At 51.1% G+C, this 22,989-nt stretch overlaps 6 protein-coding genes across 6 annotated transcripts; 2 read left to right on the top strand and 4 right to left on the bottom strand.

The window, feature by feature from the left end:
• Window positions 1–367: 367 nt before the first annotated feature.
• On the bottom strand, window positions 368–2,469 carry GGI43DRAFT_385849 (cyclin family protein; the record flags this gene model as incomplete). The annotated part of the gene is made up of 2 exons (XM_083203715.1): window positions 368–2,019; window positions 2,061–2,469. 2 exons carry the CDS (start codon window positions 2,467–2,469, stop codon window positions 368–370), a joined length of 2,061 nt encoding a protein of 686 aa, XP_083058224.1.
• Window positions 2,470–11,434: 8,965 nt separating this feature from the next.
• Window positions 11,435–13,629, bottom strand: GGI43DRAFT_385848 (ATP-dependent RNA helicase SUB2; the record flags this gene model as incomplete). The annotated part of the gene is made up of 5 exons (XM_083203714.1): window positions 11,435–11,483; window positions 11,569–11,826; window positions 11,898–12,258; window positions 12,316–12,726; window positions 13,398–13,629. The coding sequence occupies 5 exons, from the start codon at window positions 13,627–13,629 to the stop codon at window positions 11,435–11,437; spliced, it is 1,311 nt and encodes a 436-aa protein (XP_083058223.1).
• A 316-nt stretch (window positions 13,630–13,945) lies between these two features.
• Window positions 13,946–15,293, top strand: GGI43DRAFT_410707 (ribonuclease P protein subunit RPR2). The gene has a single exon (XM_083206649.1). The coding sequence runs from the start codon at window positions 14,228–14,230 to the stop codon at window positions 14,786–14,788; it is 561 nt and encodes a 186-aa protein (XP_083058222.1). The 5' UTR covers window positions 13,946–14,227; the 3' UTR covers window positions 14,789–15,293.
• On the bottom strand, window positions 15,294–16,048 carry GGI43DRAFT_410706 (DASH complex subunit Hsk3 like-domain-containing protein). Its single transcript, XM_083206648.1, has 3 exons — window positions 15,826–16,048; window positions 15,578–15,699; window positions 15,294–15,516 (listed from the first exon to the last, which is right to left on the bottom strand). The coding sequence occupies exons 1-3, from the start codon at window positions 15,913–15,915 to the stop codon at window positions 15,459–15,461; spliced, it is 270 nt and encodes an 89-aa protein (XP_083058221.1). The 5' UTR covers window positions 15,916–16,048; the 3' UTR covers window positions 15,294–15,458.
• A 160-nt stretch (window positions 16,049–16,208) lies between these two features.
• On the top strand, window positions 16,209–16,664 carry GGI43DRAFT_111966 (uncharacterized protein). Its single transcript, XM_083198931.1, has one exon. The coding sequence runs from the start codon at window positions 16,245–16,247 to the stop codon at window positions 16,530–16,532; it is 288 nt and encodes a 95-aa protein (XP_083058220.1). The 5' UTR covers window positions 16,209–16,244; the 3' UTR covers window positions 16,533–16,664.
• A 763-nt stretch (window positions 16,665–17,427) lies between these two features.
• GGI43DRAFT_385845 (ketopantoate reductase PanE/ApbA-domain-containing protein) lies at window positions 17,428–19,881 on the bottom strand (the record flags this gene model as incomplete). Its single annotated transcript, XM_083203713.1, has 4 exons — window positions 17,428–19,039; window positions 19,113–19,545; window positions 19,625–19,665; window positions 19,730–19,881. 4 exons carry the CDS (start codon window positions 19,879–19,881, stop codon window positions 17,428–17,430), a joined length of 2,238 nt encoding a protein of 745 aa, XP_083058219.1.
• Window positions 19,882–22,989: the final 3,108 nt, after the last annotated feature.

Here is a 22,989-nt window from a genome sequence, read left to right as displayed (position 1 = left end):
CCAAGGCATCCCAATACCTTGCCTTGGATACCATCTTTCCGGTGGTTTATGATTGTTTGCAGAAAAAAAGTGCCTCTTTGTCCCCAAGGCTGTGCGATATCAAAAGCTCTGTGTTGTCAACGAGACATTCCTGGGTCTCTCTCCTTCGAGCGCCATCCGTGGAATAAAATAATCAAATCGCAAGTCTTCTAACAAAAGGAAGAATAAAATCGCAGAATAATAAAAGAGAATAAAAGCGAGAGAAATGAGGACCAATAGTTACAGCCAGACCGATCCGTGATAGTTAACAGCATTAGATTGTTGGCGAAAAAATAGTTCGCATAAAGCTTGACAGGTCATAAACAAACGAACGCCCCAAGTGTAAATTTCAGTTAAGGATTTCCCAGAAGCTCGGCTCGCGGATGCCATAGGTGTGGTTGCCCGTGGCTACTTGGAAGCCAGTTGCTGCTTCAGTGGAGCAGCAGACTCTCTTCCTCGTGTCTACCAGGGCAGGCTGCTGGAAGCGAGAAGTGCTTCCGTAGGGTGCGCCAAGCATCTCGCGAACGTGGTCCTGTAGAGGCTGATCCAGCGATGCGGTTCTGCTACGTTTGGTGCCACGGATGCTCTGGTTATGTAAATCCTGCAGAGTGCGTGCGGCATCTGAAGCGGCTTCTCGCGACTGGCGTTCCAGCTGCTCACGCTCGTATCTTGCTGACAGGGAGGTTTCCGTCCGAAGGCCTCCAATCTTCGCAACCGGGCCGGTATACGATTCAGGGGAGGACGAGAAACCATACTCTTCACTGCTCTCCGAGACGGTGTGGATAGTCGTCTTCAGGCTTGATCTCTCGTTCATCGCCTTCATCAATCGGAATCGCGACTGAGCCATCAACGGGTTGTTGAGGGTCGCGCTAGCCAAAGACGAGGCGGACGAAACGGAAGACGAGCGAGAAGTGTGAGACAAATCCGAAACCATCGATTCGGGAGAGGACATGGTCGAGATGGAGTTGGCAAGCGAAGATCGACGAGCGGGGCAGTAGCCCTGAGGAGAAATAGACAGAGTCGTCGCGGGGAAGCGTTCCAGGTGCTGGGCGGCGGCGCTGGTGACACCAGCCTGAGCCATGGCCAAACCCATTGCGCTGCTTCTTCCGAGGATTTGGGATGCAGCACTCGCTGCAGGAGTGCACATACCACTTGATTGCGGCGTAAGGCGTGGCGTCGGGAGAAGACCCAATGTCGGGGCCATTCTGCCAGGAGTGGCGGAGTAGGCCATCATAGGAGTTGGCTCCATAGGAGGCAAGAACTTGGTGGTCAACTTGGGGTCACAAGTTTCTTCCTCAGCCAGGACGGAAGGGGTTCGTCGCTGCTGTTCTACTGGAAGATTGAGGATACTACGAGGTGAAAGCGCGCAGAGATCGCTGGATCTGGCAGCAGACAAGTGAGGTGTAGGCATGAGCCCCTCAATGTTGGTCAATTCCGGGTTCAGCTTGAGAATGGCTTGTTTCCATTTCAAGGTCTGCTGAGCCAGAGTTTGGGAGAAGGCACCCGGCGACGGCGGAGGAGGCGGCGGCGTATGCTTCAGAACGATCTCGGTCCATCTCTGGAATACTTCGTCTGTAATGTGCAACTTCCAGTTGACAGCAAGGAGGAAAGCCACCTCGTTTTGGTTGATCTCCTGGACGCCGAGGCCGGAGATCTTGCTCCAGGCACGTGCAGAGTAGTTTCGGTCCTGAAGGTACTTGGATGCAAGGATCAGAGCCGCGAGGAACATGCGCCGACCGCACTGGAGAGCCCGGTCGGAGTAGCGGTCCTCGTACTGCTCAGCAGTAAAGCTACGCTTGGAAACGTGAGGCTTGATGAGGACTAGATAGTACAGGGCGACTTGCAGCGTCGAGTAGCTCGTGCGCGAACGTCGAAGAGTCTCCTGGATAAAAGTCCGCAGCGGGAGCACGGTTCTGTTGCCAGGTTCCGGACGGCATGGAGCAGAAGAAAGAGGCCAAATGGCTTCGACAATCTGAGTCGACGAATCTGTCGCGGTAAAGGCTAAGTACGAGGTCATGGTCATATCAGCGAGTAAAACGTACCAACGAGGCTGTCGACAAAGTTGACTTTGCGATCCGACTGCCGAACAAGGGAGGGGGGGTGACATCCCGAACTGGCGCTAGAACTCGCGGTTCGTCGGGGGTTTTGACGCAGTTCTGCGGGGACAGCAGGAATAGGAATAGGAATAGGCGCAGACTGCTGCTGCTGGTTACGAGCCTCAGGGTGACGACGGATGGCCTGGTTGGCGGTCGAGGATGCCTGGTAGAGGAAGACGGACTGCCATGAGTCGTTGTCGGATGAAGTGGTAGATATAGAGGCGTCGTCTGAGGTCTGGGATGCGGTGTCGGAGCCAGACCACACTGAGGCTGAAGCCAAGGATGATGAGGCGGAGGAGCTGTAGGAGTATTGACTCATAGGGTCATAGGCGGGTGAAATGGTATCACACGGCATCTTGGAGGTGTTATATAAGGAAAATAAGAAATAAAAGGAAGACGGGGAGGATTAAGTTATAACGGGGAGGTCGATGTATGATGTGTGTAAGGGATGTGATGTGTAAATAACAGTCAGCTTGATGATTCAAGCTGGCGCGATGTTTCCAGTCGCCGTCAAGGCTATGTCAACCGGAATGCTATTGCAGTTTCGAGGTTACCGAGTCAAGCTTGCAGGTTCTACAGCAAAAACATACAGGATGCGCTGCCAATAGAACCGTGTTCGAGATGTATAAAGATGGCTTCTTCTTAGATAAGAACGTGAGCCGGCTTTTCACGAACAAGCAGACCGGAGGACGAAACTGAGACGGCGACTGGAGAGATAAATCTGTAAATTGCAAGAGGCATCGCGATTCCAATGCTCTGGCAGGATAGTTGAGTAGGGGGTGATGAGACTCTAGAGCAAGTCTATCATCGGTTGAGGTCGGTATAGAGGCGGGAGGTAGAGTTGAGTAGAGAGGGCGATGACGACGATGCGGCTGTGGTGACGAATGTCGCTGTGACTGTGTGGCTGTGAGGTGTTGGTGCTTTGTCGACGCGCCTACAAGGATGTCGAAGGTCCAGGGATCATCGATCTATGCAGGTACGGATAAAGACACAGACGAGGCTGTCAGGGCGGCGGCAGCGTATTTATCGCGACAGTGGTGACTCTTCCGAGCGTGGCCTTAGGGGCGGATGCAAGGCGGCGACGGCGAGGTGACAGCCTGGAAGCGTGGCGTAATCGCTGAGCTTCAGGTAGCGAGTGGATACTGAGACTCGGTTGTGTGACTCTTCGCGCTGAGGTGGCGAGTGACAGGGCAGGTGGCTGCACGCTGGCGATTTCGGAGCACAGCGCCCGAGCAGCTAAGGCTAGGCAGTAACAGCGAAGGGAGACCGCCTGGAGGGGCCGGGGCCACAGCGCTTTTCGTCAACTGAGCAGGAAAAAGTGCGGGTGGCGAGCAAGGCCTGGCGAGTGAGTCGATTTGCCCACTAGACAGGAAAAAAAAAACAAAGGGACTTGAAGGACGATGATGACACAGGAAAACGGGCTGACAGAGAGAGCGTGTTGGGGTTAAATGAGCAAACACAGGCAGCAGTGCAGTTGCTGTGATTCTTTGTATGGTTTTTTTTTTTTCGATTTTTCCCCTTGTTTCGGCGTCCAGGTGACTGATGAGCTGGCCTGAGATGCGATGGAGCCCTTTTTGATGCGTTGTTCTCAGTGTACAAGCGAATGCCGCCGCAAGCAGAGCAAAGCGCAAGGAAAAGGGTTAGAATAAGTGACGAGAAAGAGAAGAAGAGAAAAAGGCAAGTGAGTCGAGATATTAATTTCCCAGTATTAATAACAAAAAAACGAAATGCGCCGGAGAGTAGAGAGGCACCAGAGCAGACTTCGAGAGTCGCTGGCGAGCTTACAGGGCGGTACCGAACTTCATGGTGACGGTTCGTTGGGAAGAGAAGAATCGACGGCTGCCATGGGGGTCGTGGCATAGTTTTGAATGGAATCGCAGCACGCAGAAATGGCGCCGGGGCGTGCGGGAGACACCAACGAGACACCAAAGCGGGAGTACAGGGGGCGAAGGTACTATGGAGCAGCAGGGAGCGCGCATTTGGGCCTAGCCCGGTTTCGAGGTACCACCCAGCGCTCTTCCTTTTTCTCGAGCGCCTTGAGTGCGCTGCGCAGATGGACGCGCTGCGATTGGCCGCCAAAGGGTCTCCTCAGCCCCGCACATTCCCCTCCCGCGTTGACGAATCAGTGCCAGGCTGGATGCTCCAAAGTCAATCCAGCGCCAGATTCGTTTCTTTTGGGGAGGGGGTCGGTCCCCAAATCTCCACACGCTTTGCTGCACGCTGAAGAGGCATTCGTTGCTTTGTATATTATGCCTCTATAGAGGGAAGATGCTGACTTTGGAGTTTAGCGGTTTCTTTACTATGGCTTTGATCGAGTCTGCATCTCCCGTGCTGCCAGCAATATGCAAGATATTTTTATCCGTCTCTACGTATGTCATGCTGCATAACCCCCAGCGCTTTTGCTTAAGTGTTTGCTTTTTTGTACTGCCCCAAGATGTTTGCGCTAACGGCCATCTCTTGTCGGTGGCTTGGGTTTTTCCTTGGTGGCCTCATTGCCTTGCGCGGCTTAGCGTGTCTGACCTATGGCGGCGGCTTATCCCTGGCCGCAGCCGCAGCAGCGTTACTTTTCTGTTTTCGTGCCCAGGCTGCTGTGCAGTACCGTACAGTGCTGTGCAGTGCTGTGCAGCGCTGTGTTCTTTATTTCTTTGCTGCTGATACTGCTCACAAGTCTCCGTCAGGGCGGTGCACGGGCCCCCTCCAAAATCGCATCAGGAGCATGACGAGAGCAGGAAGGTGTTGAGGCAATGAGGTAATGGATTCAACGGCGGGAGGGTAAGAGCAAGCTGCCAGGCAGCGACTTTGCTTTTACAGCTGGGCAGGCACTCGGTAACAATGGCCCTGCTCGACAGAAAGAGGCAATGAAAGGCGAGAAACAGTCAAAAGAGGCTCTCTGTGCCTCATTCCTTCCTTTGAGCTGCCTCTTTCCCGTTGCTTCTACTAACTTGGCCTGGTACCTGTTGTACGTGTAATACAGCACTGTTACTGGCTATTCGTAATCACTGTGGTGGCGGATTGCGGGCGGGGGAGGCGAGATGCTGAATCAGTGGCCCAGCTCTAGGTTTGCTTGTCCTTGTTTGCCTTCTGATACAAGCCAAGATGATTACGAAATCCTTACTACAGGCGAGCAAAAAATACGAAAGTATACTTGTACATCGTAAAGTACCGTATTTGCCCAGGCAGACAGTTCTTGGAAGGATCGGAGCAGATGCGATACGATGCGCACGCCATACTTGAATTGTATAATACGGTACGAGCGATGGTACTTTAAAAGGTACAGGCGTCGAGCACGGAGAACCACTCACTGAATCTGGCACGACTGCCGCGTGCGGCATACTCCGTACGTACAGTACCCACGAGCAGTTAGTACTTTGCCTTGAGAGAGGCCTCTTTTGCGCTCTTTCTGATCGGCAGAGAGAAAGAAGAAGAAAGAAGAAAATATGCTTCTTTTTCTATTCTTATCGTGATGTATAAGCAGCCTCGGCCGTTCTCTTCTTATACTTTGTATTACCTTAAGCTTAACAACACGAGGGGCGTACAACAGATATCCATCAAGTCTCTAATTGCCAGCATTGCGGCCTGTTCGGGGCAAAGCGCTGGGCTACTAGCGCTGCTGAAAGGTGTACGTGGTGCCAGCTCGGCTTGTACCTGCCAGGTTTCTAATACGCGTTTGCAGTGACGCGCACATCGCTCCAGCCGTGTACCCTGTACCGCATGTATTCGGCGGATGCCTGATCTAGCCGTAAAGTCCCGGACCAAGCTTCGATTTCGATTTTCTCGATGCTCGCATGGTACTCTCAAATTGCGGCCTCGTACAGCCCATGTTTCGCCAGCCCGCCTTCTCCGAGCGCACTCCAGTTTTTTCGACGTTTGCAGCTTGGCTACGGCGCCTTCTTCACCGAAATCAGACAGTGCATTTACACATTACTTGCTGTGCCCTTTGCAAAATGCCTGCGCGCCTCGTCTAGCTGGGGAACTGTATCGCGGAGCAGCCTGCTGTCCAGCTGTGCTTGGTGCTGCATGTGTCCTCGTACAAGGATCCGGTTTGCCGTGATTGTCCCTCGACGCCTCTTTCTGGGATGTTGGGGCAAAGGCGGTCTGGCCGCTGTCAGGGATGCTCTGGACTTGAGCCCTCAAAAGGCATCAGGCGCTACTGGTAGTGGCAGTTCTAACTAGCCACCTCCAAACCCTGGTCTGATACATACAGCGCATCTAGGAATGCTTCCGCGCCGTACCATGCCATCCAGGTGTGTGTCGAACGAGCAAGGCTCTTTCTCGTTTGCTTCTCGTCAGGATTGCCTGTGCTGTCACACCACCAGCAGATATAGGAAAAGGTCTCAGGCTGTCACAGGCATGAGTTGGTAGCAACAGCTGCAAATTATGAGCATGATACTCGCAGCGCTTGCGGCGATTTATACCAACAGCACCAACACGTACCACTTCTCTCGGCGTGATCCCCTAGAGAAAGGTTCAGCTGCTGGGCAGCAGGACCTCTGCCAGCGTATGAGTACATGCCACTTGCTGGACGACCCTAGAAGTGACGCCGCCATTTATTCTCGACTAATTTGCAATGCTCTTCAAAGGAGTGGGCTACAAGTCCAGGCTGCATCGCTATCGGCTGCGTGCTAGTACCAGGTGGTACTAGTGAGAGATTCATTGCAGGATGAAGCCATCAGCTCTTCGGATGCTTATTACATGCTCGTCCAGATTACAAGCTGACAAGCAGCAGTGGGAGTCCTACGGTATTACTCATCATTCCCGGCAGAAAGCAATTTCGTTCCTGTTCTAGTACTCTAGAAATGTCGTGCAGCTTTTTTTATGGAGGGACGATCCTCATCCACCACGCTGACCCAAAAAGGCCAAAGGAATCATCAAATACGGATGCAGCTCAACGCGTCTTTTCCTTTCATAGCCCTAGGGGATGCAGTGGTGGCTTCGAATGCAATCTCTTCGGCTTTTGATGCCTCTGTTGTGCGATTTCATCCAACTCCTGAAACAGGCCAGGTTGCTTAGAACGCTTCCTACCTACCATCCAGCACGCATTTCCTTTTTTTTCCAGACGTTGTGCAGTTCTGTGGTGGCAGAGGCATGTGACTAATCGGTCGCGTTTGGTCACACCATGAGGAGAAAGCAATTGTAATAGAAATAATAAAAGCATGTGCTATCGGTTTGCCCAGCCATGCCATGCATGTCTTACAGGCGAAAAAAAGGAACGGCCAACAGGACTGACTTTTTGACGCGCTGACACCAAAACCACTTGGACCAACTATCACATCTAGGCGAGAGGAGTGGTTATTCCGAGTCGCACATCTGAGGTCGCCGTTGGCACGCCATCTTGGTTGGTGCAGTGCTTCCCAGGCCTTCCCAGGCACCAAATGGAAGCGATGGCTACACAAAAAGAAAAGAAAGACATGGGAAATGAGGGCCATCTCCAGCTAGCCAGGGAGACTCAGCTCGCTGCGACCCTCCTTTACTGTTTCTTCCTGCACAGTTCAGGGGATTATTGCGTATCTCTCAACGTACAGAGCCTGCTAAATTTCTAACCTGCAGCCTGATGTCGCACCACTAAGGCGACCCTTTTTCCCCAACCACATCTCGCTATCAAGGTGCAGCAACTTTGCCCGAAATTGCGTGGCAGGTCAATGGGAATCTAGTGTCCCGCCGTTCATCCGCACTTATCGAGGCGATATCGCCTGGACTTGACTCTAATACGCCCCAGAGATCAGCGCCTATCTCCTCTGGTATTGGCCCCAGAGGGCACTTCGCCAGGCTACAAATAGAAACACGCTGCATCGCCGCCTTCTGCCGCCTGTAGTGGGTAGTGGGCAGTGGGTGGCACACATCAGCCTAACGTCACTGCCCCTCCGCGCCAATAGTCTACCAGAAGCTTATAGAACTCTGAGATCCAAATCAAGGGATGAGCCATGGGAAAGGCGCTTAAACTATCAAGCAAACTGACCGCGACAGTCTCAAGCGCTCGCTCTGCTAATCTTTGCCAAGCTAGCCTTAGACTCTGATACACCGAGGCTATGCTAAAGTGAGGCCACCAAACATATGCCTGCTATTTGCAACACATCAGCTGAAAAGGGTAGCTATCAGGTAGAGACATTCTACTGCTAACGGAGTACTGCTACTACCGTAGTCATGCAATGTTTGGCAGACACGGGGAAAGGGGATGTCTCAAGTGGAACCATATCTAATTCGAGCCTCCTATTAGTGAATACTGTACTTGGTACGCAGAGAGAGTGCTCTCATCAAGGTCGATGCTGGGGGTAGCCAGCCAAGCCATCAAGATGAGGGGTTCCGCTCATAACTCTCTCCGGGTGAAAGCTGTCACAATTCAGAATCCTACAGGCACATATGCGTCTAGCCGTCCCCCAGGGAAGAATGGCGGTTATGACGGAAAAGGTACGCGGTTCGCATGGCTGCATATCCAGCAAACATGCACCAGCGTCATAATGTCCACCCTTCTCATGTCATGCGGGTCTCCCCCACAATCTCTGCGTGTCTCTGCTCGTTTTGATTGCATACGCCTGCATGAGTGCGTGAGGGGAAGGCAGGGCGAGAGGCGGAGAGAGGATGAGAAAGGCTCCGTCTGCTCTATCAACTTGCAGCTATGATTGTTCGCCTGCTCATAGCAGAGCGCCTTGCCGCTCCATCTCTCCCACGTCAGACGAGAGCCCGGCCAAAAGGGACAGAGACTCTAGCCATGTCACAGCTCTGCAAATGCAGCGGCAAACGTCTGCGTAAATCAAGTCCACAGGCTAGCTATTACCGCCTTGTCCCTTTCAATCAGTCTCAGACACGTATCCCCAGTGCCAAGTCACACATGCCCTCTACCGCTCACCGCGCAACACTGGCGGTGATGCCCTTCCTGGGTCACAATAGCTGGTTGATTGGACATGGCCTTATTAGCGACAAACTCGCTACTAGCAAGGAGTCATCTCTCTCTACCTTGATTGCCATCCAGTGACAACTCCGTCCAAGCCAGGCCAATGAGTAAAGTCAGCCAGCTACTGCGCCAGAGAATGAGGCTAACCAGTTAAAGATGAGACGAAGCCAAAGCAGGGATTCGGCTCGCGGAAAGTGATTCAGCCAAGAACAAATATCCGCCGCGGCATTGCTCATTCTGATACTATACTCCGTACGCGGTAGGGAATTCTCATACGCCGCAGATGACTGATATTGCCGAGCGTGCCTTATCGGCTCTTCCAACATACTTGCCTTTCTAGCGGCGTTATGGGCGCATAAGGCCGACTACATTGCTGGGAAAACAGGCGGCATGGATTGTCATCGAGGGAGACGCTCCATGGGCGTGTTTAAGCAAATCCGAGAACCAGGCCATTGGAAGTTTCCACTTCTGTCTTTTCTGCCTGATTCATGGCAGGTATGATGTTACATGTTGTGCCTGGCGCTGGTCTGTCTCTGGCGGAGCTCTAACAAAGTGTCCACTGCGTTCAAGACACGGATACCACCATGGGAGTAGGACTATGGGGACATGGCCTCCTGCCATCATCTGCTCGGGCTTTGTCACGGCGGTGAAAGCATTGCCTGCCATGTTGACGATGGCCCATTTCCGAATAGCGAGCGCATAAGGATGGACATACATACGTAGGTATCAGGGCTCCCAAGCGGGCGGATCTGCCTAACAATCGGTTGCAGCCCAATTTCGCGACCTCCGGCTATCCTTGGCTAAAGCCTAAAGCCTAAAGCTAGAGTGATAATAGGGCATGACTCAGCACGCCGTGTCTGTTGAGAAAATGCTCAGTTATCGCACTACTGCCCGAATTCGGCATCCGTTCGGATTCCGTCATGAGTCTATCTAGCTGTTGCTATGTATATGATCTTCTCATACTCGGGATACTATTGCCTTGTATGAGGTTTTTGTCCAAGGGCAAGGCGGTGATGATATCAGAAAATAGAGCATTACAGAGCAGCTTCGTACAAATCTGCTTAGATTAGGTAGTGGAGCCCACAGTAAGGCATCAAAGACGTGTCAGTGACATTTGCTGGCAGGCCAGCAGCTAAAGGAGCTGTTATCACTGGAGGGGAGAAAGGGGGAGGGGAAAGCTGAAAGCTCTTTTGCTTTTCCATTGGCTCTTGGTGGCATCGTCAACGGCAATCTTGCGTGCCCGAAGCAAAAGCAGTCTTAGTTCCCGGCGAAATCACGGTTGTAATTCGATATGCACTACTCGACACAGAGAGGCTCAATTGCAGCAAGACACGTAGAATGCAACGGCCTCACTTTACTGCACACTGATGCCACCGTGACGCGAGGGATTCGTCAGGCGGAAGCATGAATATCATCGCGCCGAAGTTCTCGCTATTTCCCCCTTGATTTGGTCATTTTTTTTTCTTCCTGTTCGTCTTCATCCGCCTTCCAGGGTAAGCCGAGAGGCTGCCTAGGCGGAACGAGCACTGTAACTAACACCATGGGCACTACAGGGGGGGGGGGGGGGGGCCTACCAACCGCTCTTACACGCTATTACTTCTGGCAAGTGGCCACAACTCGATAGATGTGTCAACTTCTCAGATTCCATGCCACATGCCCTGCTAAATTTTCAACCCATTTATTTTTATTTTATACACATGTGAAAACATACAAAGTTCGCACGCTCACATGGCTGGATTTCTGCAGCGAGCGATGATCGGAGGCCCAACAACAGTGGCGAAGCAGTGTGGCGCGTGAAAACGAACGACGCCTGTGTGCTCCATTTTGCTGCCCACTATCATCCACTACCGCAGGCAGCCATCGCTGCCATGTGACCGGATGACAGCCGAAATGCTCGACACCGCCGCCGCCGAGCATGGATCGTGAGGAGCTGACCGAGACAAAGGAGATGACTCTTGGATGCGATAGGTAACCGCCGAAGAGAAAGGAAGATTCTAGCATTCCAAATACCAGATACCAGGACCACCCTGGCCTAAAATAGCAGCCCAACACGAGGTGATTCATCTCACGTAACACAAGGCCCTATTTTTCAATCCATCGACTCCGTATAACAGAGCGGAACAGGCAGGAAGAACAAGCGATAGGCAGAACAGGCCACATAAGCATTTCTTTTCTTTTCAAGCGCAAATCCATTTAATTGACCTAGTAAACCATGGCGTTTCAGCCTACCATTTCCTTTGGCTCCTGATAAAATAAGCTACGTAACAGTATAAACGAGTTCGATTATTCTCCCAAATTTTCTGATTCCGGTGACGCAAGCTTGAGAAAAGCTTCGCCCCCCTTTGCTCATGTCAACCATAACCTTAAACGCGCACAAACAAAATAGTACAGGAAGCGTCCGAGTGAATCGTGAAGCTGCTGTTTTGGTTGTCTAAGACGCCATGTAGGTGCTGGCATCGACACCCTCCTTGGGGAATTCACTGTAAAGTCATAGAGTTAGTTGTCATTTTTCTTACAGAATAACATATAATGCTATTGAAAGTTGGAAACGGGGGTTTTGCTTACGGAAGAGCGACTTCGAATCGCTTCTCAATCTCCTTGAGAACCTCCTGGTCACCCTCGGTGCTCACAAAGGAAATGGCTAGACCCTTGGTACCGAATCGACCAGCACGACCGACACGGTGGAGGTAGGAGCTGGCATCGCCGGGCAAGTCGTAGTTGATTGCCAGGTTGATTCGCTCAATATCGATACCACGTCCAAAGACGTCGGTGGCAACGCAGATACGCTTCTTGAACTCCTTGAACTCCTTGTAGCGGCGGATACTATCAATAAAGTTAGCAACTAGACTCCTTCAACCCCAGTCTGCCATATCATGGGCATTTTAAATACTTACCGCTCCTCCTGGCTGACTCCAGAGTGGACAGCGATGGAGGGGAAATTGCACTCGCGGAGAAGCTTGTCCAGCTCGGTAGCGCGGACAGTGCTCTTGACGAAGATGATGACCTGGTTGAACTGAAGGTCATCAAGGAGCTCGTTCAGCTTCCTGTTCTTCTCGCGCTCCTCCAGCTTGATGTAGTACTGCTGGAGACCGTGGAGAGTGAGCTTGGTGTCTTCGTCGACATAGTGCTCTGTGGGATTCTGCATGAACTTGCGGCAGATGGGCTTGATGTTCTCGGCAAGAGTGGCAGAAAACATCATAACCTGCTTCTGCTGGGGAGTAGCACGGAAAACATCCTGCACGTCGGTACGCATATCTGTGTTGTGTTAAAACATAATTGTTACCCAATAGTGAGATTGCATATTTCGCTTACCGGGTTGGTCGAGCATCTTGTCACACTCGTCGAGAACGAAGATGCGAACGCTTCCGAGGCGGAGAGCCTTGTCGCGGACCAGAGCCTTGAGACGACCGGGGGTACCGACAATGATGTGAGGGCAAGTGTCCTTGCCCTTGAGGGTCTCGACGTCGTTCTTGATGGGAGTACCACCGTAGAAGACACCGGTCTTGATGTCAGGCATGTACTTGCTGAATCGGTTGTACTCGTCTCGGATCTGGTAGGCCAGCTCACGAGTGTGGCACATAACAACAACCGAGACCTCGCCGTTGACGGGCTCGACTTGCTGAAGCGTGGCTAGGACAAAGACGGCAGTCTTTCCCAGACCAGACTTGGCCTGGCAGATGATGTCTCCACCAAGGAGAGCTTGGGGGATACAAGTTTGTTGGACTGTCGATCGCGGGAAGTTAGACTTTAGTGTAACGTAACCAAGTGTAGCAACGAACGATGGGTAAAATGCGTCAAGGTCCGTCCATCGTCGCAGCATAAACGTGATTTCAAGATGTATAAATTCGCAGCACAAGCTGGGATCTACTTTCCCTCAGGCCATCTAAGGCAGAGGGGCTCTTAAAGCCATTGTGATCCCAGCTGGCGATCGTCCGTCGTGTCACAAGACACAAGGACTTGAATTTCTTGCTGCTCTTCTCCCGCAGCTTGGCTTGACTATCTCCAAAGCCTACTTAGCAGCCCCCGTTCCCCGAGTGAATTCAAGGGACAGTTGATATCTGTCCATGCAGTTCATACCGGCAAACTCGAGGAAACTGTACGAGCAACCGCATTCGCCATTTTTTCATTGAGAATGCCACAAATTTCGGTCTTTGGAGAGTCTTTGTCATGCCAACTGCAGACGTCACGTATACAACGATAGTGACCAGTTCAGCTGACAACAAAGCCAACTATTATTTCGAATCGATCAAGCTTCCTCTTTGCTCTTCCTCCCTCTCTCAACTATTTTGCTTGTCTTTGCTTGCGAGATGGACGGACGCTTGCTTTCAAGGAAAGGGGAACCATTTGTGATTGTGTGGATTGACTTGGGACGGTGTTAGAATTTCAGGACTGACCCTCCGAAGGATGTTCGAAACCGCAATCTCCAATCGCACGCAGAAGCTCGGGCTTCAGCAAGAAATCGCGGAATCCAGTGGAGTGAATGCCGACATAGCTGCCCTTCTTGTCGACGGCACCGCTAGCAGCTGCCTCTCCCTTCTTTCCGTTGGAAGCGGTAGCGGCGGCGGTCTCGTTGGCGGCGCCAATCTCCTCATCGGAGTAGTCAATGAGATCCTCCTCGTGAGACATGTTGGAATTGATTGTCGTAGTGTAGAGGATAAGGCTGTTTGTTCTGCGAGAGGCACTGACGAGTTGGGCGCGTCAGAAGCGGCGAAGAAAGAGAAAAAGAAGGTAAAGAGAAGACCAAACAGGTAGATAAAACCCAGATTATCAGGCAAAGATAATTCCGGGATGAAAGAAAGGACACAGACAATGGAAATTGGGTTGCAATGCCACAGTACCGAAGAAGCTCGTTCCGATGGTGGATGTGAACAAGGGAAGGATGAGGCTGCTGTCAGAAAAGAGGGCGGAAGGGGAAGAAGCGAGGCGTGAGGCGCGATCTGAGTAAGCAGTGGTCCGTGCACGCAAAACAAGCGGATGCACGTGATATGGACAAAGGCAAAGCAAAAGCTAGATGGGTGTGAATTGTACCGAGCACGTTAAAAATACACTGTATGACTTGGATTGAACCTTGAGAAACTTGAATATTTGAATATTTCTGCCTCGTACGCAGTCATTTATTCTACATTTTCTTCAGTGCTGTGCAGTCATTTCCATAGCATAAGACATCTATATTATTCTCCATCTGTCGAAATTTATTATACCTTTAAACATTTTGGGGGAAAAGATGGTCAAGCAAAAAGGCAACGCTGGCATACAAAACCGGCACATTTACTCAAGGGCATCGTACCTTTACCAGGCGGCTAGTTACCTGGCAAACTGCGCTCATCAAATCAAGAACACAACCAAGACTGAGGATAACCAGAATGACACAAGAAAAGACGAGCTGTCTGGCGCGGCAGATGGCGATGGTTTCATACACAGCAACCAAGAGCGCAAGGCAATAATAAACCTGTCTCACCAAGTCATCTCAGATATGAGATCGGTCTCGCTGAAAGCTCAGATCCGGCAGAGCCCCAAAATCAAACAGACCGTCTGCAAATACTGCGATGCTGTCCAGATCGAGGGTAAGACGTGCCATTCTACCGTGGAGAATCTCAGCAAAGGCGGGAGAAAGCCATGGGCGGATGTCCTTGTCACCCGGTGCGATACATGCGGAAACGTAAAGCGGTATCCCATCAGCGCGCCGAGACAGAAGAGGAAGTCACTTCGGGCCCCCAAGACTCCAAAGAGAGAGGAGAGCAGCGCTGTGTCTGAGCCTGTATCTGCCGCTGGGCTGCCAACTTGAAGAGACGATGGGGATGTGATGGAGCACGTTTATGTCATATCATAGCAGCGTCTATGGGAGCCTTCAAATGAACGCCAAGGCATCTTCCAAGAGGTTGATGAACGTCAAGTGGTTCGCCGATGATGTCTCATCCAACTGGCGTTGAGGTCAGAACCTAGAGCAAGATGCTCATCGGAATCTAGAGCCCGGAAATTGTCTCCTGGAAGAGAGAGAATGGGATTTCTGAAAAGGATTCAACACTACCATACTACTTGGCATGGCAAAAAGACCCCTGGTTGACCATGGTCGTACTTTTTCATGACTTCACGAACATGGCAAACGCCGTTTATGAGGCTAAAAGAGCGGGTAGAAGCTGGAGAAAAGGGGACCTCAGTCCGTACCACAAGCCTATCATTCCCGTCCTCTATGAGGCGGAAGAGTTCTCCAAACGCGAAGGAGCCAATCTTCTACTATGGACAGTACATAGAATCTCTAGTACTGCTGGAGGGTCAAATCAAACAGACAGATCTTAAAAAAAAGATATATCATTAGTCGCTCAGTAAATGCTAGCAAAACCCGAAATCTTAACAAAGCCTTGATCCGTTTAACTCATTAAATCCATCCCGTAGTCCACATCCCTTCGTGATTTGTAATGCAATCACTCTATATTTCCACCGCAAAACAATTATCATCACTTCCCAGCTTCCTTCACGCTCTCTTCTCCAAGTACTCTACTCGCAGCCATAAATCTGTGCACGAGTTAGCAGCTCGCCTCTCAAGTCATTCTTAGTAGCAGCAAAAGAAACTCACAGGCCGCCATGCCAGCTCCCAAGACCCTTCATAGCCTCGGCCTGCACGCTCGTCATCCTCAACAAGTTCTCGGTATCTGATAGATTTTTTGACAGCTGGGCCAGCTGAGAGTGTAAATGCGTCTGAATACATTGTTTAGTTAATAAGAAATTGCACACTAGCAGTAATTCAAGCTCCAGAAAGGTTTGATAGTAACAAGAAAGAAGAATAAAAAAGGAGAGTAAAAAATATAGCAAAATTCAACTCACCAGCTGCCTCGACTTCATCACACTCCCACTCGTCGCCACGCTGCTCTGCCTGCTCAGGTTCTGCGATCCGCCCGTATTTCTTGACGCCATGGTCTCTACCCCCCCTTTTCCGGGAAGAACGTTTTCTGATGGAAATGCAAAATTGTTTGCTCAAATAGAAACAATTGGTCTTCTTTTTCTTCTTTAATCTTTAGGTTGGTTCAAATGGCTTCGTCTTTGACGCGTAGGTAGAACGATTGGAGTGAAGATGGATGTTGATGTTTCCGCCACGCCAACTCACGTGATCAATTTACTGTGACGATTTCTCCTACCACCGACGTTCAAATAACACATTAAAAGTAATCATAACTTTACTTTGTAATCAAAAGGGAAAAAATCTTTTAGAAAATAAAAAAAAGACGTGTTTTGTCTGAATCAACATGCCGTATTATATTTGGACTACCTTGAGAACAATGCCGCCCATATCTTTTCCCATCTTCCCGTCATTAAACGCTATTTGCCCTGCCAGTCTATATCTTTATTGTGTGTTCAACTATCAATTATTCAAGCATTCTGCTGCCGCCTGGCATGGCGATTTTCACATCATATTGAGTTCCAACAAGCCCATGGCTGCCAAATGGCTGGCGTTATATGGCATGACCAACACGGTGCCATTCCTGGTATTATCGATCCATCACAGTCTCGCGACGTTTAGGCTTTCTCGATAGACCTTGGCCGGTTGAATTCTCAACAAGGATAAAGAAAAAGTGGCGGAGCGGTGCCGAAGTAAAAATAGAACAAAGAAAAAAAAAAGGAAAGAAAAAACAAAAATTAACACCCAAAGAATCTAAAATGCTGTGTGATGCGCACCAGAAAAAAAAAAAAAGAAAAAGTTAAAAGGAATGCCGTTGTAGCTCAGCCCCCCTTTCCGCGAGGCTTTTTCCAAAACTCAGGCTGAGGCTGATAAAAAAAAAGGTATATATCCCAGGGTCATCAAAATGTTCGCCCTGGGGCCGTTCGTGTTTCTTTTTTTGAATGAATTAATATCGACGTAAAGAGCCAGCCCAGCGAGGACACTATTAATGTCATATGCATCCCCGTATGACCAATGGCTGTCTTCAGTTTCGTTTCCACATGTACATATACGGGACTCGATAGCCCACCCAAGTTCAAAAAGCGCCAGTATCGAACAATAGTCCAAAGTGATCCAAACAGTCGCATTTGCGATAGTTGCACTACGCTGCCGATATGTTGCTGCATGAGATAGAGAAGGTTGATTGCTTTCCGAATACGAAGGATTGTAAGCCAAACAACCTGTCGATTATTGCTTCTTTATACATTGTAAGATCGGTTGATGAGCATACAACGGAACAGATAACGTTCACAGAGACGCAGGATAACGTATCTTCATCGATGTCGTGTGAGGGATGGTCTATAGAGAAAGAGTCGGAGAGCGGAAATTGAGATTGAAGGAGGGGAACAAAAGAAAAAAGGAGAGGTTAATGTGCCGTGTACGGATTTCATATAAACGTTCCATAAGGCTGAGGCAACAAGCTGATGGTCATATCAGCCTGTTGTTTTTGCCTGATGGTCGATCCAAGGCCCTTGCTGTCGCCGCCGCTATCATCGCTGTTGAAGACTCCTTTGGCTGCTGTGAGTCGATCGTTCGGAGCTGAAGTCACTATCCGCGCTAGCGCTCGCACTACCAGTCAGACTACGATCATTTCTAGATTTTGGGGGGTTGAAAGAGCTTACCCCGATTTGCTGCTCAAGTTGCTGAGGTGCCATTCCATTGCCTGGTCCTTGGGGGAACCGAGGGGCGGGTTGTCGAGCGCCATTAGGTGGCGATGGCTGGCCATTTGCAGGTCCGAATCCATTTGGCGGCGAAGGCCTGCCGTTCCCACCTCGCATCGACGGGCTGTATTGATTTCCGGGCGACTGGCTAGTTCGACGAGGGTAGCCACCTGTCATAGTCATGGTGTGTCCGCTTACAGGGCCGCCGAACTGCATCTCATCCATCCGAGCGGCAGTCAAAGAGTTGGCACGAGAGCTGGCGCCCATGGCACCACGGTCCACAGCCCCGTATCGATTCGAGGTAAAGCTCAGCAGAGGATCATCCAAGATGTTGTCGTTCACCGTGGGCATTTGGCTTATTTGGCTCATTTGGCTCGAACGATGGCGGCCAAAAGGTCGAAAGCGGCTGCTTTTGGATGGCGGGCCGTCTCCTTCGGGGTTTCGTCGCATCTGGGATGGAGGTGGCCCAGGCATCTTGCGGTTCTTCTTGGAGGTGACGCTCATCATATCGAAATTATCAGGGTCTATAACGGGAACGTTGGCGGCCATGGATGGATCGAAATAATCGTCGTCTTCATCGTCATCGTCAAACCCACCCCTGGAAGGTGGTGGACCTCGACGAGAGGGGGGCGCAGAAGGCTGAGGAGGACCGCGCCTCATCCGCATCTCCTGCTCTCTCAAAGCTAGCTCTCGTTGGCGAATTTGCAATTCTCGCTCTCTGAGAGCCATATCTGAGTTTTCGGTCCCAAATGACTGCTCTTGGCCCTCTGGGATATCATCGTACAGGACAAGGTGAGAGAACTCTTCTAAATCATTGCCATCCATTGAGCCGCGTCGAGATGCTGCACGAGAACCTCCACCATTCATAGGTGGTCTTCCGTAACCATTGGGCCCACCATTTGCCATTGGCGGTGGCCTACGCATTCCTCCCGCGTTGCTGAAATTGGACGATGCTCTGGGCCGTGGCTGCTGACGAGGCATTCCGTTGCCATTGGGCATCATAGGTCGGAAGCCAGCTTGAGAAGGTCCCCGAGGAGGAAGCGGTGATGCGTTGTTGGGCGAGCCAGGTGCTGCGTCCTTCGGCCGGTTGCGGTTGACGATATTCAGGTTGTGGAGGATGGCGTAGAGGGTCTCAATTCGAGGTACGGGGACTCCGGCTTCGCGGGCCAGCTTTATCGGTGATCCGAGGTATGTCTCAACTTCCATGGGCCGCCTGGCAATATAATCCTGCCACATGATGCTTTCGGTCTGATTGGGCTTCAACATGTCGTCCATGGTCAGTTGCTTGAAGTTGGGCGGGAATTTGCAGCCGTTAGCCTCAGCCAGGCGCAAGAGTTCGTCAATGACATCGGAGACCATATCCTTTACGCCCACTTTCTCCAAAAGCGCTACATGATTAGATGTTTCGAATATCACACTGACGGGGTGGAAAGCAATGGGCCTGTGCACATATTACTCTGTCAGCCAAGCCAAGAAAATCTCCAGCCATCTTGATAAAGCTGACGACGACTTACCCAATTACTCTCTCATATTGCTGTTGTCGGATGTTGGGAGATACCTGGCTATTCACCTGGCCGGAACTAAGCGTCATGGATATAGCTTGAGCCATGTCTTCTTGGATAGACTGTGGAATGTTGGCATTCCGACTGGCAGGTCCGATCCAAACATCTGGTGAACCCTTGTGCTCAAACTCGCTCTGGCCGAGCTGGTTGAGCTCGGCTCCGGAGACAAGTGATAGGACGACATTGGTCGGGAAGCGTTCCTCAATTGCGCTCTCGATTCCAAGCGTGTGAGTGGTGTTGACAAGAATACAGGTGTGCTGAGGAGTCACGACGGAATCGATAACGGCGGCGAGATCGTACACATCGGGAAGGGCCTTTACACAAAGAATGACGTAATCGAAGGGACCGTCTCGGTTTCCGCTAGCATCTTCTGGGTTTTTGACGACTGAGAAAGGGGAACGCGCGTCAGTACGTTTGTTCATTATTCCATCTCGCGGGGGACAGGACGCATTATCAAAGCTTACCATGCCGGGGTTTAAAACGCTCATTCCCAAAAGTTTGTGACCTGCATTGGCGGATGTTAGGAAGGAATAGGTAAAGATCAAGGGCCGCCTATAATGGCTACGTACTTGAAAGAGATGCCATATTGAGAGACGTGCTCAAAACCTGATTTCCATACTAGTGTGACGTCGCAGGCGTTGGTGGCCTGGAGTCTCCATGACAGGAAGGCCGAGACGGGATTGCCTCCAACTGAGCATACGCGCATTAGCTGATCACTCATAACGAATGGTAGGATCTAGAGCGCTGCATCTAACAGGCCGCTCTGTCTGCGAAGGAAGGACTCGAGATTGAGGATCTGGGAGAGAACGGGTAAAAAAAAAAGAGGGACAAGAAGTTGGAATCAACAGGGAGGAATTGTTTGGGCCAAGCGAGGCTTAGGAAGAAAAGAATAACTGAGAAAGGACACTAAAAGTTTGGGACGGGCAAAGTGCCAGGGTGGATATTCAAGTACAGGAATTGGGGCGTGTCTGTGAGAAGCGGCATGGGGGTGGGATGACAAACCTGATAGAGTCTTGAGACGGGGCGCCTTGGGTGCCATTATTTTGTTCGAACCCAATGGGGGTTAGTGAAGTGGCTAAGATCTGGGAAATGGGAGGGCAGCGGCCTCTCACGATGGCCGTGTGGCCGAAGTCCCACGACGCGCGAGCAAGCGGGAAGGGTATATCCTTGTCGGCGGACCAAAACAGTTATATCCGTATGTATGTACGGTAAAAGAAGCGTAAACGTCTTTGGAGTGGGCTAACCAGCGCAATCTGCATACAGCAATTGGTCGATATCGCGGTCGCAAGCAAGTACTATATCAACTCGACTGTGGGATAGTTAGAGCTGACTAGGGCGACGAAGTGGACCGTTTCAAATCGCGTGCCGGCTTCAGTTCGATTCGACGGCTCTGAATGCGGGATAGCGGTAGTTGAGTTGTGAAGAAGATGATATTGGGGGGGGAAAGCGATAGAGGCAAAGCAAGCTCTAACTCAGAGGCAGTATAACTGGTGACTCAATGTTAGAAGAAAAAAAATCTTTTGAAAAAGACTTTGAACAAGCATGCAGGTGGCCGATTGGGGATTTTTTTTCTTCTTTTTCCTTTGGGGGGTGTGGGATAGGGGCAGGTGGGTTGCTTACAGCAACGGACGGGTGGCAGATAACGAAGGATAACCAGCAACTCAGGCCTTGTTCAAAAGGTCTGAAGGGCCTGGGGATGGTGGGACGAGAGGGCTGAAGAGATAAGTGGACGGATGGGAAATTATCTGGGGTTTTCTGTAGGACAGACGTGTGTAGGCGGAGTCGAGGCGAGTCGAGGCGAGTAAGAATTAAGCATACATGGACAGCAGCCGCGCGGTGGCTTGATTTGCTTGTCGAATAATGAAGTCCAAAAAAGAAAAGAAAAAATAGCCGCAGACGGGGCGTGTTATTCGGATAGCCGATCGGAATTATGTGCTGCGTAGGAGAGACTGGACGGCGATGCTCTTGTCTAGCTGCCTGTACGCGAAACGACCGACAGGGTGCATGAGCGAGCGAATGGATGGAGACGGCGCGCCAGGGAGAAAGCGAATGGCCCGGCTGGTGCGTTGTACGCGGCAGACCCTAGCCCAGCTGAAAGAGGAGATGGATTCTGTTCGTAGGAGCGGATTCGAATTAGTCGCGGATGGTAAATAGCTGAGGTGGCGGAGAAACCGGCAAAGTTAGCAAGATGGAGGCTAAAAAAAGAGCTCCAGGCAGGTCGATCAGTGGAAGGAGAGGGAGAGGCTTGGGCTGGCTGATGGCTCAGGCCTGGCCTGGCACTCGCTGGGCTTCAGCGCTCAATGGCTAGCGTTCCGTGCTCCCGGAGCTCCCTGCGGCGCCGTGGCCCCAACAATGGAGCCCTAAAAATGGCCTGGATTGTCGATGCCGATAGTACTTGCAAAGGGTTGTGGCGCAGGCCAAGACAGAGTTTTTCTTTTCACTTCTTTTCAGAGGGGGAAGATATTGAAGGGAAGAGGGGATATAAAGGGAGGGGAGGGGAAGGGAAGGGAAGGGAAGGGAAAGGAAATGATATGAAAATAAAACCAGAGGAAGAGAGAGAAAGCCACTCTGCAGATTGCATGCAATAGCAGTAGTGATACTAGTATCAGTATCACTACTTGGAGGGAGAGGAAACAAGACGAGTGAATGCGAAGCCGGCCACATGGTACGACTTGATGGCGTGTATGTGCTCCGAATCGTATCTCTGTGCAGGCATGGTAGTACACTATTCCTACTCTCTACCTGCTATAGCTCCCAGCACCTAAAACTCCAGTATCATTGACCACTTACCTGACCAAAGGGACGAACAATGAGGCCAAGAACCGTCAATGTCTTGCTGGATATTCCAAGACCGGGAATGCTTGCTCAGGTCTCGTACGTTTGCGTGCTGCGGAGCCCTCGGCCGCGTAGAATTGGAGGCTAGCGCAAAGCGAGCATTCCAGCATGCCTCGGGAGCGGCGGCGTCCAGGGGTGGATTCCCCTTGGCTTGGGATTGCGATCCCCTATTTTCTCTTGCTTTATTTCCCAATGCCTACTGTACTGGCAGCAGCCAAACGCCAAGGCACCAAGCGAGTGCCACACAGATAATGCAGGTCTCTGCGTTGGGCGTGTGCGTTTACACTGAGAAGTGAAAATATCGAGACAACTTATCGAGACAACCTAATGAAACGTGGACTCTGCAGCATGTATACACGTAGGTATATGTAGTGGTTGGCTTGCTCTTGAGAAACCCGGCTCGAGGGCTATTAGGGCTGGCCCAAGCCTCTATAGCATTGCGGTAGCACCGAGGGTACCTCAAAGTCGAATCTTCAAATCGCCTGCGCGGTGGCTGTATGCTTTGCCGTGCTCTGCTGGGCGCCGGTCAGGTACTGAAACTGCAGAGTACATATTAGGCAATGAATCCATCCAAGTGTGGGGCGTCGCTAACGCACAGCTGCTCCTCTGCTCGTTAAAGTATCTGTTTCAAGCCGGATTTCCCAAGGGCACATGAACTCGATATCATTCAGAGCCTGTCAGCGCGCAGTGACACGAGCCCAGACCGAGAAAGTTGCCCCAGCACGTATCGTGACATCAGCCGCCCTCGGCAATGCGGACAGTAGCGGGAGGCGCTAAAGCCCTGCTGGGGAATGAAGGAATAAACAAATGAGCGAACGAATGAGACGGCGGAGAACAGCCCAAGAGAGAAAGGGAGAAAGGGAAGAGGAGATGATGCCGAGGAGATGATGCCGAGGAGGGAAAGGGAGAGGAGAGTTTTTTTTTTTACGAGTGCGAAGATCAAGCTGGAAAGACAAAGCGAAAAGCTAATACTATAAGCTATAAGCGCATATAG

The sequence above is a fragment of the Trichoderma evansii genome, assembly GCF_050947405.1.
Source record: "Trichoderma evansii strain SZMC 28006 chromosome Unknown GGI43scaffold_17, whole genome shotgun sequence".
In the NCBI taxonomy this organism is placed as follows: domain Eukaryota; kingdom Fungi; phylum Ascomycota; class Sordariomycetes; order Hypocreales; family Hypocreaceae; genus Trichoderma; species Trichoderma evansii.
The sequence above is the reverse complement of the archived record's forward strand: the minus strand, read 5'-3'. Positions and strand labels throughout refer to the sequence as shown.

Bases quoted from the DNA above. Each gene is read 5' to 3' on its own strand.
- GGI43DRAFT_410706 (XM_083206648.1), bottom strand. From the start codon at position 15,915: ATGGCGTCAAGAAATACGGGCGGATCGCAGAACCTGAGCAGGCAGAGC. The intron at 15,700-15,825 runs GTGAGTTGAATT...CAATGTATTCAG, and splicing joins TGATGAAGTCGAGGCAGCTG to ACGCATTTACACTCTCAGCT. The intron at 15,517-15,577 runs GTGAGTTTCTTT...ACTCGTGCACAG, and splicing joins GGGAGCTGGCATGGCGGCCT to ATTTATGGCTGCGAGTAGAG.
- GGI43DRAFT_410707 (XM_083206649.1), top strand. From the start codon at position 14,228: ATGGTCAAGCAAAAAGGCAACGCTGGCATACAAAACCGGCACATTTAC.
- GGI43DRAFT_111966 (XM_083198931.1), top strand. From the start codon at position 16,245: ATGCCGTATTATATTTGGACTACCTTGAGAACAATGCCGCCCATATCT.